The sequence below is a fragment of the Dipteris shenzhenensis genome, chromosome 33, assembly GCF_047967505.1.
Source record: "Dipteris shenzhenensis isolate YYH24624 ecotype China chromosome 33, Dip_SZ_1.0, whole genome shotgun sequence".
NCBI classification, from domain to species: domain Eukaryota; kingdom Viridiplantae; phylum Streptophyta; class Polypodiopsida; order Gleicheniales; family Dipteridaceae; genus Dipteris; species Dipteris shenzhenensis.
The window spans coordinates 12,413,121-12,431,812 of NC_141628.1; the positions used below are offsets into that span (position 1 = coordinate 12,413,121).

The 18,692-nt window shown below is 44.9% G+C and overlaps 1 protein-coding gene across 3 annotated transcripts in view; it reads left to right on the forward strand.

Moving 5' to 3' along the window:
• SWAP70 (Pleckstrin homology (PH) domain-containing protein) overlaps positions 1-18,413 on the forward strand; it is a 40,142-nt gene extending 21,729 nt beyond the window's left edge. The window contains exons 7-11 of one of the 3 annotated variants that reach the window (XM_087371876.1): positions 185-413; positions 530-736; positions 16,854-17,122; positions 17,297-17,673; positions 17,826-18,413. In XM_087371876.1, coding sequence (XP_087228002.1) covers positions 185-413; positions 530-736; positions 16,854-17,122; positions 17,297-17,673; positions 17,826-17,836 — 1,093 coding nt within the window. In that variant the 3' untranslated portion in view covers positions 17,837-18,413. Of the gene's footprint in view, positions 1-184; positions 414-529; positions 758-16,853; positions 17,123-17,296; positions 17,674-17,825 lie in introns of all 3 variants that reach the window. The other 2 variants (XM_087371875.1, XM_087371877.1) reach the window with 2 other exon arrangements.
• Positions 18,414-18,692: the final 279 nt, after the last annotated feature.

The following is an 18,692-nucleotide window of genomic DNA, read 5'->3' on the forward strand; positions in this document are numbered from 1 at the left end:
TTCATTTCACTTAGCTCTGCAATCTATGTACTCTTCATAGTGAAGGCTGCATACCTGAATGCTTTTTCCATGTACAGCAGTCAGCCTCTAGGGTTACATTTACTCAAATATTTAGAATCGTATGAGCAGGGGTTTTCTTGAATTGTCGTAAGTGTTCAGGAGTTTACATTGGTTGTTTAAACAGGGCAGCACAGTTGGTGTTGAAGGCTCACAAGGAGGCTGTCAATTCCCTGGGTGGAAGTGGGTCATCAAAACTTGGTACAGTGGCAGCTGTTGTTGCTGCAGCAAATGCAACTGCTAAGGAGGCAGCGAAGGAGATAGCTACCGCGATGCAGTCATCAACGCTGGCAACTTTGAAATCGAATTCTTCTCAAGGAAACGATGGGTTTATGGATGATCTCAGTATTATGAAGGTCTGCTGCTATGCCATCTGACTTTTAGTGGAATGCTATTTCAGGAGACTCATTTTTGGGAATACTATTTTCATTTAGCCCCTCAGCTTGATTAATTCTTTTTTGTTTGGATAAAGGAAACTCTCAAGGTAAAGGATGAAGAATTACATCAAATGGCAAAGGAGCTGCGAGCCAGGGATGCCACAATCAAGGAATTGGCCGAACGACTTTCAGAGACAGCAGAAGCAGCAGAAGCTGCTGCTTCAGCTGCTCATATTATGGACAAGGAACGGAAGGCAGTGAGGACTGAAATTGCAAAGCTGCGAAGGGAGTTGGATGACAAGGTTCGGTTCAGTGCCTTCGAAGTAAGTTCACCAAAGTTGTTTCTCTATTTTGGGAATGATATAGTTTGATTGCAATTCTTTCTAATGCAATCTGTCTGTAACTCACACATTGTTGCCCTACGTTGGGAATGCTACAGTTCGATTGCCAATGCCATCTCTTTCTAACGGTGAGAAGTCTCCCTATTAAATTAGACTAATTATAGTTTACCATAATGGAAAAATCCAGGGCTTTGAGCAGACATGGGGGCTTAACAGTAACCATGAAAGAAAGAATAGTTTTTCAGCCAGCAAATCAATAGCTCATGGGAAAGCATTTACAGGATAGAATATATTTTTTGGAAGTTTTAACTTTGGATATGCTTTCACTTTTTCAGAAATGCATAACTCGGGGGGGGAAATGGGGGGCCATGGCTGGGGAAACACACAGCCCATCAATGGGCCTTAACCACGGGGCTGATGGCACATTTATAGGGCCTGGCTGGTTTGCGAGCCAAATGGCCTGGTTGGTGGGGCCCTAGATGGGTCGGACCCAGGGCAAGAGGTGAGGCTACTTACAGGCCCTGGTTGGGGATGGCTGATCAAGCGGAGTAGGAGAGTTCTCAAAATCAACAAAATCAAGTGGTTCAACAAATCTGCTAGTTGAACAACTTCTCTTAGCGGTTGGTCCTAGCATCCATGACGTGAGGTTTGCAAATCCAGGTGTGATAGAGATCGTACAAGACATTCGACTCGGCTACAAACTTGGACTTTGTGGTCAAAGATGGGAAATGTTGCTCAGACAATGGACCTGAGGACGAGGTCATTACCACGAGCAAAGATGAAGATGAGCATGTTAGGGTCACCAAAGGGTAGAGCGGAAGACCTACATCTCATGAAGCTAGCAGAGCTTGAGGGACAGGTTGGTCCCTGTATAGTGATTCTATAGATTTCAGCCCTGATGTTTTACTAAGGTTGGACTTTACTCAGAGGATTCTGGGCCTTTTCTTCAAATGGATATTTCCAGGGACTGCCAATGGCTACTTTCTATTACTTTGGATTCTCATCTTCGATTTTCCTCTTCTTGGGGTGACCATTGTAATACTTGGGTAGATATTTATGTTTTAGGATTTCTAGGTTTCCTTGGGTTTTGTTCGAGGGTCTGAATTACTATTTGTAATTAAAGTCTTGCATAATTGTAATAAAGAAAGGTACCTGGGATTAGCCTAGGTAGGGGTGTACATCATTCACACCCCATCGGGTGGCAGAGTCCTTTCTTTTTTTTTTCCTCTACTTCATCTTTTGTGTGAAATTTTTGAATGATGTGTTGTCTCATTGTTAGATTTTGAATAATGGTTATTTGAATTCTAAGTTTATCAAGTTATTTAACTGGAAATTGTGCTTCCGCTTAAGCACAACTTTGGCACCCATTGGCCAGCACCAAATCTGGCAGGAACCCTGGATAGGAGGATGTGCAAAGATCTGCACAGGCCCTGGTACGGAGAGGTGCTTCGTCACCAAGGGATCAATGTGCAGTCTGCTTTAATGGCTGAGGACAGCTAGTGGAAGACTACAAGTGCAGGATGGGGCTGCAACAAGCGGCAGGCTGACAGCAGCACATCGGGGCAGTAAAAGGCAGGAGGCCTGTCAGCATGCCATGTGGCAGGTTGGAAACAGAGTGAGCTCTAGGTCGGCAGAAGGTACAGAACCAGTCGGTTGACAGACTGATCCACTAGTCTGTGCCTAGGTCGGGACAGTCCGAGGCCTATATAAAGGTCTCCCTTGGAGGCCTTTGAATCATTCACAGGGGCAAGAGCTAAGCATCCTCTGGACACTCCAAACTGTAGACCAGCAGGATCTAAGCAACGGGCATACCACATACATAGACTGTTCATGCAGGGAAGAAGTGTAGATGTTTGCAGCATTAGGCACTGTAGGCATAAGGGTGCAGCAAAGGGAGCTTTGTCTATAGTACACACCAAGGGAGCATATCTTTGTAGGAATGCTCAGCCTCTAGTAGCTACTAAAGCCTTCACAAAGGCGTGTGGCAGAGAGGAGGAGTTTTTTTCAGAGGGTAGCAGCAAAACAGAGCCTTGTTTGTATAGACTGCGACCCTGGCTGTTAGCCCCTCCTCCGGAGATTCCCTAGGCAGTGAGCTGGGATCTCTGGATGCAGGCTGGTTTCTCTTGAATCTTCTGACAGCTGGTTTTTTCTATTTGTACTTACCATCCTTAGCTCCTCTTGGAAGCTGATTTGTATGGTGCTTGAAAAGTCTCCTTTTTCTGGGAAAAAAAGAACAGAGCCTTGTTTTGGTTCCTTATCTTAGGGATTGTTTCCAGAGGTGTTAGTACATACGTTGGCAAGTTTTTGTACTTGAGATTCATCTGTATGTCTATCTGAGTTCTCTTTCAGATCTGAGTTTCCCTCACTACATTAAGTAAGCATGTGTATTTGTGTTGTTTCGCGGCGGAGTAGTGTTGGACTTAAGCAAGAATCTTTCGCTGTTGGGTAGTGTTGGCCTTAAGCAAGCAACCTACCTCTACTTTTCTAACATGGTATTTGAGCCAAAGGTTATCATCTAGGAATAGCCTTGCGCTTGACTTACAGCCCAGGAGATCGAAGACCGAGAACCTTCTTCAAATTGAAAGATGGAGTCCTTGGCGAGGAGGAAAGAGCTCACAAAATTCAGGTGTGCTTGTGCGACTTGCAGTGGGGCAGATTTCTCTTTACATACAAGCACAGATAGTGAGTTGGCATTTGAAGTTTTCGTTGTGAGATCTTGAGATGGTCTATTCTGCGGCGTAGGGGTTGGCTGTAGCAAGCGGTCCCTTTTCTACAAGCACTAGAGTTAGGAGATCAACAACAAGAAGGCCTTCTCCAAAGTGAAGGGTGCTGACTTTGCCGAGGAGGAAGGAGCAGCCACATTCAGGTGTGTTTTGTTGACTTATAGTGAGTGCAAAAACATGTCGAAAGACTTCAAGTCATCTACACCCTGCCATGGTATCCAGTTCACTCATTCTGAATTGCGGTGATGCTAGGAAGCTGGACGGAACCAACTGTCGTATATGGACAGGGAAGGTTCGTAGTCATTTAGCAGCTAGGGAAATCTAGGGGGTGATGGAAGGCATAGAGTGGAAACCTGTTGACATGTTGAATGCCTTAGGGAAGATCTCAATTTGGGCAAATCCAGCTAGCTTGAAGAATTGGAACTTGAAAGATGTAGTTGCTCTCTCCATGATTATTAGGACGACTACAGATATTGTGATACCTCATATCCAATTGGCAGATACGGTGCATGAAACGTGGAAGATCTTACAGGATCGTATGAAACAAAAAAGACAGGGAATCATCATGCTTCAGAATCAATATTTCACCATGATGATGGGGAAAGGAGAGTCAGCCCATGAATTCCTTGTGAAGGTGAAGATTCTCAGGGATCAACTGACAACAATTTGTCACAAGGTGGATATATATTAGTTAGCCATGCTTCTGATTAGAAATGCTACTGAGGGTTAGTGATGACTCTCACTGTTGGAGAATGGGCAAGCCCAATCATGTTTGAGGAATTTGCCTGCTATTGCTTCAGGAAAAAGCCCATATGCAGCTGTATGACGGAAGTGACGATGGTGACAAAAAGGCTTTCATGGCCAAAAGTAAGAATGAAAAAGGAAGCTGCAGGAAAAGAAGAATGCTAAGATATCAAATGATGAGGGGGACTTGTCTGATGGAGAGAACAATAAGAAGAGAGAGAACAAGAAAAAGTGCTTCTATTGCGACATACGTGGACATTGTGCTAAGACTAATGAACCAAGCAAAGGAGTCTGACACGGCATCTGCCAATGTGGTAAGAGAGACTTTTCTTAGTTGCAACTCCATGTCTGATTGTGAGAATGTTCGTAGACCCAAGTGTGATGGTGTTTATGAGAGTCACAGTACCATCTACAGAGATGGAGGAGCTTACTCAGAGATGAAGCTTGATGAGCTTGAAGTTACCAGGGGGAGCATGGATATAGACACACTAAGGCATGAAAGAAGTGGGTACTTTTGTGAGGTACTTGGCTTGCTCCGATGGCAAGCAATATCAAACTGAGTTTCCAAGGTATGTATGCTCAATATGTTTCATTGGTGATTCCAGCAGATTGCTTGGGGATGGTTGTTTGTATAGAAATTCTCAGTTGGATGGAGAATGGAGAGTGAGGCAAAAGCCTTCCGTATAGACAGAATGGGATTTCTCATTGTGGAGGCTTTCGACACTTGAGATTAGTTACGAAGACTTCGAGATGGCAGCCACCAAAGGGCTGCCAAATGGCAGTATGGAAGGCCTGCAGCACACCAGCAGAGGAAGAGAAGTCTGAAACAGCTCAGCGGCAGCAGCAGATGTACTACAGCAGTAGGTACTGGTAGTTGGGTACTGCAGCAGCTATAGGAGGCGGCCTGGAGGCTGCAGATGGAAGTCTGACAGAGACACATGGTGACCTAGGAGAGTTCTACCATGGTAGGAGCAGGAAACAGAGTTTGAGCCTGGTGCCCTACCTTAGTGATTGTTTGCTGTAGGTGATGGCATAGAGTTGACAAGGTTTTGTACTTGGATCTGTTATGTATGTAGGAATATAAAAGCAAGAACTAGGAACTAGAAAACTAGAAGTAAAATAAGAACAAGATTGAAACACAGACAAAGAGTTACCTTGTAGATGAGTGTAGACAAGACGCAAGCTAGATAGATTGCAATGATGTGACCCATGAATATATGGGCCAAAGTACAAGACATAAAGCAAGAGTGCTTATGGGATAATTGTAGAGGTGCCACATGGCACACATTCAAGACACAAAGACTAGACTAGACTAGACAAATGTAGACTAGGGAAATAGTACACTTAGTGTGCACTTATCTTCAACACCCTCCTTAAGTGGACACTAGGAGTAAGACAGAAAGACAAGACTAGAAGACAGACATAAAGACTGATAGACTGAGAGACAAGACAGAAGACATGATAGACAAAGATCCTGAGACACCCCTCCTCAAGTGATATCCTCATATGGGTCCACAAGGGTAGGGACAAGATGGATCTAAAACAAAACACAGTTAGATTGATAGACAAATACACAGACAGACAAGACTAAATAGACAGAAGACTGATTGTAGACAAACAGAAAGACCAAGACACTAGAACCCCTTGACCTACATCATCGGTGGTCAAAGTGGTAGACAAGAAATATGAAGTAATCAGAAAGCCCACTTCTCATCATATGAGGAAGGAACAGCAGGATCTGCTCATGGAGATGTTGCGGCAACATGGGCTGAGGTAGATGCAGGGGCTGATGTAGAGGGTTTGGAGTAGCAGTCCCTCTCCCAGTGATTATCACGGCCACAAATGGTGCATGGATGAGCCTTGAAACAGTCCTTCTCCATATGATTAGTTTTGCCACAATGGGTGCAAGGCTTTCTTACCTTAGAACTTCCTTTCTTTGCTAAAAATGCAGTGTTAGTTACCTTTCGTTGTTGTTCTTTCTTTCTCTTGGAGAGCATTGATGATACCTTCAAGAGAAGGATTATTGTGATACTTGAAGGTAGTGACAAGAGTAGCATAGGTGTCAGGTAAGCTTTTGAGAAGCACAACAATAGCAATATCTTCGGAGATGGGAGACTTTACTGATGCAAGCTGAACCATAAGACTGCGAAGATAATTGACATGAGAGGCTATAGTAGCTCCTTCCTGCATATGTAGATCAAAGAATGAGATCATGAGTGCAATCTTAGAATTTTTAGATCGGGGTCCAAAAAGGGTATCCAAAGTGATCCATGCTTGAGGAGCAGACTGTATGTCGGAGATGTGATGAATGTATTCATCTCCAAGACCGAGCAAGATGATAGCATAGGCTTTGTCGTTCTTGGCAGTGACAACTTGCTCAATGTCGGGATCTTCGGGAGTCGCACGGTGAACAATGTCCCAAAGACCTTCTTTCATAAGATGGCACTTGATTTTGATTTGCCAAGTATGAAAGTTGGACCCATTAAATTTGTCAATAGACATGAGAGAATGAGTAGAAGAGGCCATGTGGGAAGGTCTTACCTCTTGCTAAGATGCAAGGGCAGTGTCTATTCCCTCACAAGATTGCAGAAATAAATGAAAGAAGAGATCCAAGAAGGCGGTTCTCTCACCACTTTGTCAAGGCCATAGCATGTGACAGCCCATTGAAGGAGGAGGAACCAGCAGTTTGCAGATATGAGGATAACAAAAAAAGACTGCTCAGCAAACTGAAGAGACAATGTGAGGAGATGGTGAGTGAGAGAGAGCAAGAGAGAGTGAGAGCTGGAAGCTTGGAAGCTGAAAGCTTAGTTGCAATAGAAGAGTGTAAGAGTACAACACAATGAGAGAAAGATAAGGTTTTGTCTTAGTGACAAAACCTTAGTAGTCACTAACCATAGTTAGTGAACTAACTGCGGTTAGGGGGAAAAACCTCTTAAAGAGGGAAAAGTGCCCCTAACTAGCTTATTATATTACATTGGTCACTGCTGAATTATATCTATAATTCTAGCACCCCCCTGCAGTGCCAATGTCATGTACAAGGCTGATCAATCACCAAACGGATATAAGTTCAGGGCACTGCGAAATGCCTCAAACTTTTCACGTGGTAGTGCTTTGGTGAAAATATCTGCAACGTTGTCATGTGTGGACACAAAGATCATACTGATCTCTCGTGCATGCAACTTCTCTCTGACGTAGTGATAGTGAACCTCAATGTGCTTCGTGCGAGCATGAAACACTGGATTCTTTGCCACTGCAATGGCACTCTGACTATCAGTGAGAATTGGAGAAGGACCCTCCAAAGACAGATGAAGATCAGCAAATAGACGTCGCAGCCAGACACATTCAACTGTTGCTGTGAAAGCTGCCCTGTACTCAGCTTCACATGATGAGGCAGCCACTGTAGATTGTTTCTTGCTCAGCCAGGAAATGCAAGATTTACCCAAAAAGAAACAATTGCCACTAGTGGACTGCCTAGTGTCATAATCACCAGCCCAATCTGAATCACTGTAGGCATGCATCTGCAAGTCACCCCCCCTGGGAAATAGTAAGCCAAAAGACTTTGTGCCCTGCAAATAACAGAAGATGCGCTTAACTGCCTGCCAATGCATAGTTTTTGGGCTGTGCATGTACCTGCTCACCTGAGATACTGCAAACTGAATATCAGGTCTAGTGTTGCAGAGATATATGAGGCATCCAACAGCCTGACTGTAAAGTGTGGCATCAACTGATTCTCCTGCATCATGCATTGTGAGTTTCAGCCCCGGCTCCATGGGAGTGGCTATGGGCTTACACTTATGCATGTTAAATCTGTCCAAGAGTTTCTGAACATACTTGGACTGAGACATAACAGTGCCACGTCTCTCATGAGAGAACTGGATCCCCAAATAAAAGTGAAGCAGCCCCAAATCTGACATGTCAAAGTTGGTCTGCAAATCAGCTTTGAAATCTGCAATTTTTTCTTCATTGGACCCTGTGAGCAGTAAGTCATCGGAAGGATGACTAAAATTTCCCCCCCATCCATCTTGATGTAGAGGGTGCGCTCAGTAGGACTATTGTGCAGCCCCTTGCTGGTCAAAAAGGCATGTATCTTGGCATACCATGCACGAGGGGCCTGTTTCAGCCCGTATAAAGCTTTGTTGAGCTTGCATACTTGAAGTGCATTTGCTGTAATTTCAAAGCTCGGAGGTTGTTTGACATACACCTCTTCCAGAAAGTCCCCATTTAAGAAGGCTGTTTTTATGTCCAACTGATGAACATTCCACTCAAAATGTGCAGCCATTGCAATAACTGATCGGATGGTGGTCATCCGGGATGTAGGAGCGAATGTCTCCTCATAATCTATGCCCTTTTTCTGAGCATAGCCTTTAGCAACCAGCCTTGCCTTATATCTGTTAATGGAGCCATCTGGCTTTCGTTTGACCTTGAAAACCCATCGTGTGCCAATGGCATGTTTACCCTGTGGCAAGTCCACAACATCCCAAGTCTGATTTTTTGCAATGGACTGCAACTCATCGTGCATGGCATTCATCCAATGCACATTATCCTTTGCCTCTTCGAATGTGGCAGGCTCCTCCTCATCAAGGAGAGTACCTGCATATGCTGATTCCACTGAATTAGCACCTTCCATGTGCCTTGCTGCACTGTGAGTCTTGCTAGATAACGGAGCATCAATTTTACTCTCCCTGAGAGTTTGTAACAGCCAGTTTGGGACTGTTTTTGCTGCATGTATGTCTGCAATTTCTTGCTGCACCACCTGTTCCACTGCCTGTGGAGGGGGCAAGACATCCTGTGGCGGAACTGAAGCATCTAGAGGTTGCTGTAAATTCTGATTTGCATCAGAAAAATCAGCAGGGGAACCCAAGGCAATGGGTAGCAACCCCTCAAAGACATCCTCTGAAGACGAAGGCATTTGAAATTCAGCCTGAGTGTGAGCTGAATTTTCAGAAAATATCACATCTCTACTTACTATGATCTTGTGTGTAGCAGGATTGTAGAGACGGTACCCCTTGCTTTCTGCACTGTATCCAACAAATATGCATTTGATGGCTTTATCTGACAACTTGTGCCTAAATTCAACTGGCACATGTGCAGAAGCAAGGCATCCAAAGACTCGGAAGTGATCCACTGAAGGTTTCCTGTCATTCCAGACCTCATAAGGAGTTTTGTTTTTAAAGCCTTAGTGGGAACCCGATTCAAAATGTAATTGGCACACATCAAACCCTCTAGCCAGAATTTATGAGGCATGTGTTTGCTTTTCAGCATACATCTGTCTATTTTTCCTCTCAGCTTTGCCGTTTTGCTGAGGGGTCAGCCTGACTGTGAGCTGATGCACAATACCCTTGCCTTTGAGAAAAGCATCAAATTCTGCAGATAGGTATTCCCCACCTCTATCCGTGCGCAATGTCTGTATCTGGAGTCCGGTTTCATTTTCAACCATGGCTGAAAAGTGTTTAAACACCGTGAACACTTCAGATTTCTTTTTCAGCCCATAAACCCAAGTAAAACTGGAGTAGTCATCAATAAATGTAACGAAGTAGAGATAACCACCCAACGATGGAGTCCTCATGGGACCACAGACATCACTGTGGCCATATCTGGCATGCCATAATTTTGCATTTTGCATGGCAGCTGTAGGGGTAGAAACTGCAAGAGCATGGGCTGCTCTTTTCTCAAAAATATCAAGCTGAAAAAGCCCACGCAGCAGAGTACCAGATAACCTTAAGGCATAGTCAGCTTCCTTGTCTCGGACAGCACATTTGTCATCCTCAAAGATGACCTGAAATCCCCCTCTGTTAAGAGTGGACACTGAAAGGAGATTTTTGGTTATGCCAGGCACATATAAGACATCTGAAAGTCTGAAAATTGAGCCATCAATGGCAGTGAGCTCAACCTCTCCTGTGCCACGTACTGAATATGATGAGTTGTTGGCACAAGTGACTTTCTTACCAATGGGAGGTGGATGCAAGGAAGTAAAAAGACACTTCCTAGAAGTGATGTGCTTGGATGCACCGCTGTCAAAATACCATGTGTTCAGTGTTTCATTAACACTGAAAGCAGATGCATCTGTAGAAGAGTCACAGTTGCAAGTCAAAAATGCATATGTATCATCACTGCAAGTGGTTGTACTATCCCGAGCATTTGGAACAGCCAACCTAGAATCTGAAATGCAAGATAAAAAGGCATAATCCTGTCCAACAAAGTTGGCTGCAGCATCCCCACTGTCATATGCATGAGGAGCTGAATCTGAAACAGCCATACCTGAGCTGTTTTTCTTTTCTTTTGCAAGCCTTTTCCTGCATTCTGCTATGTGATGACCTGGCTTTTTGCAGTAGTCACAAAAACCCTTATTCTTGGGCTGTCCTGACCCACTGGAAGGCTGATTTACTGATGTCTTTGCCTGTCCCTTTGTTTTTGATTTAAATTTTGAGAGCATGGTTTGTTCACTTGCACATGAAGCCAAATTTTTCCTGGTCTGCTCTTCCTGAAGCAGAAGTCCTATCAACTCATGAAAAGTGAGAGGATTTGCACCCCCCCTCAATGATAAGTTCAGCGAAGTATGAAAGCTGAGATAAGACTCAGGAAGAGAATTCAGAGTGGTTGTAATCATCTCTGAATCAGGAATAATTTCATCTATGTTTAACAATTGCTCTCTGAGATCCTGTAGCTTTGTGAGGTGGACTGACATGGAGTCACCCTCTTCCATATGTGTATTACTCAACTCTCTTTTCAAGAAAGATACCCTTGCATCATTCCGAGCTGCATACATGCTTTCCAAAATATCCCACGCTGCCCTGGAGGTCTTACACGACCGGATATGCGGAATGATAAATCTTTTCACTGAAAGAGAGATGCATGACAAAGCTAAGGCATCTCGTGAATCCCATCTCTTATGCTCTGGAGTAGTGACTGTAGCTGCACCAACAACTTGTCGTGCAGCTGCACCCTGTGCACGACCTCTTCCGCCTCCTTGCTGAGGAGGGGTAGCAGGTGCAATATCTGCTGGTCGGATCTCATCCCCATTGACATAATCCTATAAATTTCGAGAAATCAGAATATTACGTACCATGAAACTCCAGAGGGAGTAGTTGGTACCATCCAACTTGTCTTCTTGTGAAAGACCACCGAACTGGAACTCATTCTGATTTTGATGGGCCATATCTGAGAAAAAGATTGCAGCAGATACAAAGCTGAATTCCCTTACTGGGAATGAAATGCACAACTCCCAAAAAACACAGCCAAGCACGGCTGTAAATACAACTTAGATTTCTGTACTTGCACTGTCAGAAATCTGTCCAAGCATCAAAAACTCTCCAAAATCTGCCAAAAGTGCTTCAACCACTCCAAGAAAGGCAGTATGAACTGAATACTCCAAAAAATGCTCTCCCAACACTAAAGCCCCAATTTGTGGCTTGAAATTGCAACCAGAAAGGGGCAAAATTACTAAAAGCCCCAAATCTGCAATTTTTGAACGAAAGCCCCAAATTTCAGACTAGATCTGCAATTTTTGCTCCAGATGTAGCTCCGAAACTACACAATGATTGCAATGTCTGCAACATACAAAATGCCCCAAATGTACTCCCAAAAGACTGAGCCAAACTATGGTTTTCTGCAAGATGTGCCTGCCAAAGAACACCTGTAGATGAAGGAAACCCCGTGCAGATCTGCAAGTACAGATTGTATGGATGAACAGGTTGTTGCCACACGTGTGGTACTGAAGATCTGCACGCAAATCTATGGAAGGTACGGCTGGTACGGTAAGTACGGAAGCAGCGACTGCACGTATGATCTAGTACGGTACGGTACGTACGATCTGGTACGACAAGTATGGAAGCAACGGCGCAGGGACGGTCAACTATGACGAGCTGTACGGCGAATCTGTACGGGAGCTGTACGGCGTTGTACAGGGAGCTGTACGGCGCTGTACGGGAGCTGTACGGCGCTGTACGGGAGATGTACGGTGAAACTGTACGACGGGATTCCATACAGTCGTACGGACTGTACGGACGAGATGATGCAGGCTGGAGCTGGACGGGGAGATTGGAGCTGGAGGCAAAGAGTAGGAGCTGAAGGAAGCAGGGAGCACGGAGCTCTTGAACCTGCTCTGATACCAAATGTGAGGAGATGGTGAGTGAGAGAGAGCAAGAGAGAGTGAGAGCTGGAAGCTTGGAAGCTGAAAGCTTAGTTGCAATAGAAGAGTGTAAGAGTACAACACAATGAGAGAAAGATAAGGTTTTGTCCTAGTTACAAAACCTTAGTAGTCACTAACCATAGTTAGTGAACTAACTGCGGTTAGGGGGAAAAACCTCTTAAAGAGGGAAAAGTGCCCCTAACTAGCTTATTATATTACATTGGTCACTGCTGAATTATATCTATAATTCTAACAGACAATGCACAGTACCTTGTAGACTCTTCAAGAGGAAGTGATGGCAGAACTGAATGCAGGTTGGGCAGAGATAGAACAGCTTCAGCTCCTTCTTTGTTTCGAACAGAAAAGGTACGGGCAGCAGCTTCAGAAAGTTGTGGGCAGCAACATGGAGCGGCTCTTCAGAATGAACAGGGGCGGCAGCTCACAGCGCAGCATTGGCGAGCTGAGCGCAGCAATGGCGCGCAGATCTGGCACGCAGATGTGGCAGAGATGGCGCCTTGAGCGCAGCAGATCTGGCAGCGCAATGGCATGCAGATCTGGCGCAGATCTGGCAGAGAGATGGCGGCCTGATGTGGTGGCGCAGATCTGGCAGAGAGATGGCGGGGCAGACAGGAGCAGCCCGTGGCACAGAGAATGGCCGGGCAGAAAGAAGCAGCCCGTTTCGGAGATGATGGTGACCAGCTGAGCGGGGCAGAAATCTGAGAAGAGGCGGCTATGGCTACAGCAGACTGAGGGGAGAGAAGAGGGATCTACATGGCTCTGATACCATGTAGGAATATAAAAGCAAGAACTAGGAACTAGAAAACTAGAAGTAAAATAAGAACAAGATTGAAAGACAGACAAAGAGTTACCTTGTAGATGAGTGTAGACAAGACACAAGCTAGATAGATTGCAATGATGTGACCCATGAATATATGGGCCAAAGTACAAGACATAAAGCAAGAGTGCTTATGGGATAATTGTAGAGGTGCCACATGGCACACACTCAAGACACAAAGACTAGACTAGACTAGACAAATGTAGATTAGGGAAATAGTACACTTAGTGTGCACTTATCTCCAACAATCTATTTATGAAATTCTACTCCTCGCTTACATTGACTTCATACCCCTATTAGAGGACCGTGCTGCCTTGATCACCCGCTCACTACATGAGGCTGCCCTTCATGCTTTCCCTCACACCACTCCCTCCACATGCCCAACACCTTTTGGGACCGTACCTTGCAATAATTGGTACGATGAAGAGTGTAAGGCTTTATGCCATCAGCTCATATTCAAAACCAAAAACAGCTTTCCGAGCAAACTAGAGACGCTACGCGAGTATTGTCAACTGGTACACTGGAACGAGGAGGAACTACTGAACATTTTGTTTAGTAACAACTCTAAAGACTTGTGGTAGAGATTTTTAGAGGGATGGTCCCCCTTACCACTCACCAACACTTAGGTTTGGTATAACTATGCACGCACATTATATGACATCCAAAACCAGTCAGCCCCTGACCTCTCACATATGCCATGCCCCACATCCTGCACCCTCTTCACTACGGGGGAGTGAAGGATGCCGTAATGAAACTTCATAATGGCCGAGCGAAGGATCATAAGGGGCTATGCACTGAGTTTATTGCATATGGGATTAACCTCCTAGCCCCGATCTTAGCAAAGCTATTTAATTAAGCTGTCTGTTTGGGGTTTCCACGCACTTGGACTATTAACACTATTTCACCCATTTACAAGGCAGGGGATCCCATGAGCCCGAAGAATTACATGACCATTATGATTGGACATGTTATGTCCAAGATCTATGCATCAGTGCTTGATTCTGAGGTCAGCAAGTTTGCGGAGTGTCGAGGACTTAGAGCAGCAGGACATGTTGGATTCCGACGTGATCAGGGCACCATGGATCACATTCTCACGCTCAATTGTATCATCAAGGAGGCGAGGGCACAAAGCAGAGGGTTTACTATTTCTTTGTGAATTAGGCGTTTGACACAGTCCTGAGAGTCTGCCTCATACTGGGCCTACAGGATTTGGGTTATGACCAGGAGATCATTTGGGCTGTCATGGCACTTTACGAGAGAGTCGCAGGTAGGGTCCGAGGAGAATCTGGGTGCACAGACAAGATCATGAGTACTATTGGGTGTCCTTTATCACCTACCGTGTTTGGCCTTTACATAGATGAGCTCGAGACAGTGATGCAGACACTAGGAGGGGATGGTTGCTTTCTTGCTGGCACATTGATCTAGATATTGCTTTATGCAGATGACGTGGCTCTTCTATCTTCCTCTGTAGAGGGACTCCAGAGACACCTTAACGCACTTCACTCCTTTTGTGAGTCTCATGATCTGAAGGTCAACCTAGGTAAAACCAAGGTTATGATCAATACATCTTGAGCCGTCATGCACCAGGAGTAGTTCACGTTTGATGGGTCACCTGTTGAGATAGTTTCATCATACACGTACCTTGGGGTTGCCTTCTTTGGACCCATCTTCACTATGAGACTCGCGATGCAGGCACGCTTGGGTAGAGGATACGCTTCATTGGCCAGACTAGAGAGGCAGTGCTTCCGTTCGCACTTTCAGGATCCACGAACCAAGGGGCTGCTCTTTGACTCCTTGGTCCGTCCAGCGGGAATGTATGGCAGTCCTTGTTGGGGGCCAAACTTATCGGATACAGGGTGGGCGTGGTGGAATGGCTACAGGTTCTCATGCTATCACAGATGATTCGCAGTAAGCCATCCGTTCCTCACCAGATCATTCAAGCTGAGTTTGGATCGTCTCCATTACAGCTAGATGTTGCATTTCAGGTTATCACATACCTATACCGAGTCATAGAGTATGGGGATTACTCTTTCGGACGCAGCAGGTTGTCGTGGCTAGCATTGTCTTCCTCTATGACACTCTCAGCAAGGGGTGACCAGAGATGCTGGTATGCACGCACAGAGAGATGGTTTTAGGGAGTGGGCTCCACATGGATAGACTCCCTCCCTCCCTTCCAGTTGAGTATGGACTCTCCATTTCCCCCCCTCATGTCACTCGATGTCAACCAGTTAATCTGTGAGGATCTCTTACAGCTACACACATTACGGACTTGGTTGGGACCGAGCGAACTCCCAGTGAAGCTTAGCTTTTACAGAGATCATTGTTTACATATCACAGAGGAGGGTTTCATTGATCCACTAGGATATACGCAGATCCACTTACCCTACTCACTGAGGATCTCTATTGGGAAGCGGGTCTCTTTACATAGACTTTGTATCGAGAGCGGCAGAGTAGAGCGCCTACCCAGGGAGAGGCGCTTATGCACATTATGTGACATGCACGAGGTTGAGACGGAGGAGCACTTCATCTTCAGGTGTCCCGTTTACTCTGAGATCCGAGGGCATTTCTACTGCCTCTTCATAGATAGCTATGGGGTTTTGTCCCGATTTCTCTCCTATCCAGATCAGCAGAGGTAGGCTTCATTCATGAGGTAGTCAGACACCGCGAGAGGATACTTCGATCACGGAGACATAAGCATACCTCTTCCTTGGCAGACCCCTCTCAGAGTTGTATCACAGAGTTCTTTCAGCCATATCCACCTGGACTCCCCCAAGACGAGACCTCGACATGATCGGGACCCAGATCTAGTGACTCGACAGCTTAGATAGAGGACGGGTGCATAGATTACACTTGGGGATATTTCCTCCATGTTTCGCGTTGGAGCACGGCCGACAGGGGTTACTGTAGCCCTTGTTAGGCATAGAGCTATGACGAGGAGACGTCACAAGACGGCACCCTCGAGTGGTCGACAGCACTCTATCACTGACTTCATGCTTCCAGTGCCTCATCCACCCCTGATGTCTTGATGATGATGATGATGATGATGATTTTGGTGATGATGATGTGACTGATATGTAGTTGGTCACTGACATGACTATGTTGTACTTAGTATTTAGTACTACCATTCTACCTTTTTTTGCATTCTGCATTGGTGTGGATGCTCGTTTAGTAGCTCCACCCTCACAGCTCGCTTGTGTCAGGATTTTCACAGTCTCATAGACCCATCGGTCTTCCGAAGACTTTAATAAACTTTCTTTCTTTCTTTCTTTCTCTATACATACAAGCAGTGAGTTTGGCATTTGAAGTTTGCTTGTGAGATCTCAAGACGTTTTATTTTATTTGCTCCATAGGGGTTGGCTGTAGCAAGAGATCTCTTGTCTCTAACTAGGAGGTACTTGGAATTTAGAGGAGCTCTCTTGCTCCCTTTGCATCCTTTACCATGAGGGCATACATCTACATTCCGTGTTAAATGATGGTGGATGCAACTTTCTGCTATGCATGAGGTGGTGGGTTGTTTAGAACCTCTGAGTGTTGAAAAGTGTCTGTCTTTATTTTTTTGGACATGTCCCTAGATATATCTAGATCTGTTTGATTTCTTCTATTTTGCATTGTAATAAATTATATTCATGACTATAATTTGATGTGCAGCTTAAGTCTCTGGAGGGAAAACTATTAGCTACCGAAAAAGCTCGGGATGAGGCCTTGCAAGAAGCACACACTTGGCGTGTTGAACTTGGAAAGGCCAGGGAACATGCTGTGGTTATGGAGGCAGCTGTTGTTCGAGCTGAAGAGAGTGCACGACATCTTACTGATACTGAACTTCGATTAAAAGCTTGCCTTGATAGGGAGGCAGTTGCCATGTCTGCCAAGGTTGCAGCTGAAAAAGAAGTTGAATTGCTACGCACACTTTCAAAGAGGTGATTTGCCTATTTGTGTTTTTCAGAGCTTAAATTTTCTGTGTCACAAAGCAAAATATACCTGTCCAGTGTAGTATTCAAGGTCGTTTATACAGGTGACTACTTTGTGCTCAAAATTCTGATTTGTTAGCATATGTATACATGTCCTCTTATATTTGAACATAGATTTGGCAGTGCTGTGATGTCTGAAAACTTGTCCAGAGATGTGGAAATCGCTCTTGACCAGCCACCAATTTCAAGGGGCACGGAACAACTTAACAGCGTTCCATATTCTTCAGAGAGTGTAGAATCTCCTTCGATGGGAGATGGTGAATATGTCAGTGAAACTCCTGTAGTTGTATTGAGTCCAGTCCAAGGAGGAGTTGGACAGTTAGCCTATGCAGAGGCAATAGACAGAGCTGAAATGCTTACAGGCTTCTCTTCTCTGGAACAACAGAGAGCTAGTGTGCCTGATCTACCTTTACGGAAAAGTGAAGATGCAGATGATTTGAATGAAGGGGCCTATACTCAAGACATTGCAGTTGGTGACACGAACCCCCCTGTGAAACAAGGTATGGATGGCAACAAGCAAGATGACATTATCAATCTGTGTATGATTAGGATTTTTAAATCAACAATGTTTTGAGGATGTCCTTGAAGTGTTAGATCCAAGGACTGACCGTAATTGCCGTTTTTTGACTGGCTCTTCATGTCTTGCATCCAGGAGTTATCTAGATACAGGCCAACATTTTTCATGTACCGAGGAATCCAAGGTTATTCATGGGCAACTCAGGATTTGAAAGGTATAAAATGCTAAAAGTGACAGTTCCAGAAGTTAATATCTCCACCTCCCCCACTCTTACATTTGTAAGGTTTGCCTTCTATGCCTTCAGAATCTTGTAGATTGAGGACAGCAATTCAAACAAAAAGGTGATGTATTCCCAGGAGTCATTGAAAAAGGTTTGACAATAAGATAGCGTCTATCCCAGCAGACAATTGCATGCAGATGAAATTTGGTGGCCTTGCATGGCGTTTTGATCTGGAAGTATACATTAGTTAAGCCCAGTAAGCTAGGCATTGCTTCTTATGGAGTATTTATACAAGAAATGAATGGAAATATCAAGTATTGCTAGTGTGTTTCTGTAGGCCATCTCCTGGTGGTTCTAGTGATGCCCTATAGGCCATGGTATGTGCCTTGTAGGCATAAATAGAGGCACTTGTAGTGTTAGTGCCTTTTAGGCCATATAGGACAATTAGTCCTATGTGACACCTAGGACACTTAGTCCTAGGTCTAGGTACAAGTACCTTGTACTCTCTATTATTTTTTATCCAAGTTTGATGTGACGGCTAAGACTAGTGCGACTCTAACGTAACTGTACTCTCTCTTTTGCCATCGACCCTTTAGTGGTATCAGAGCCCAGATCTTCTTGCGCACCCTTTTCGTACAGTTCGTACCAGCTGCCCGTATACCCGTTGTACATTGTTGTACTTGCGCCATCGTACAACGTACCTGCATTCAGTCTGCGCCACCATACGTATCTACGCTTACCTCCGTACGTATCTGCGTGGTATATTTCGTACATAGTACTTG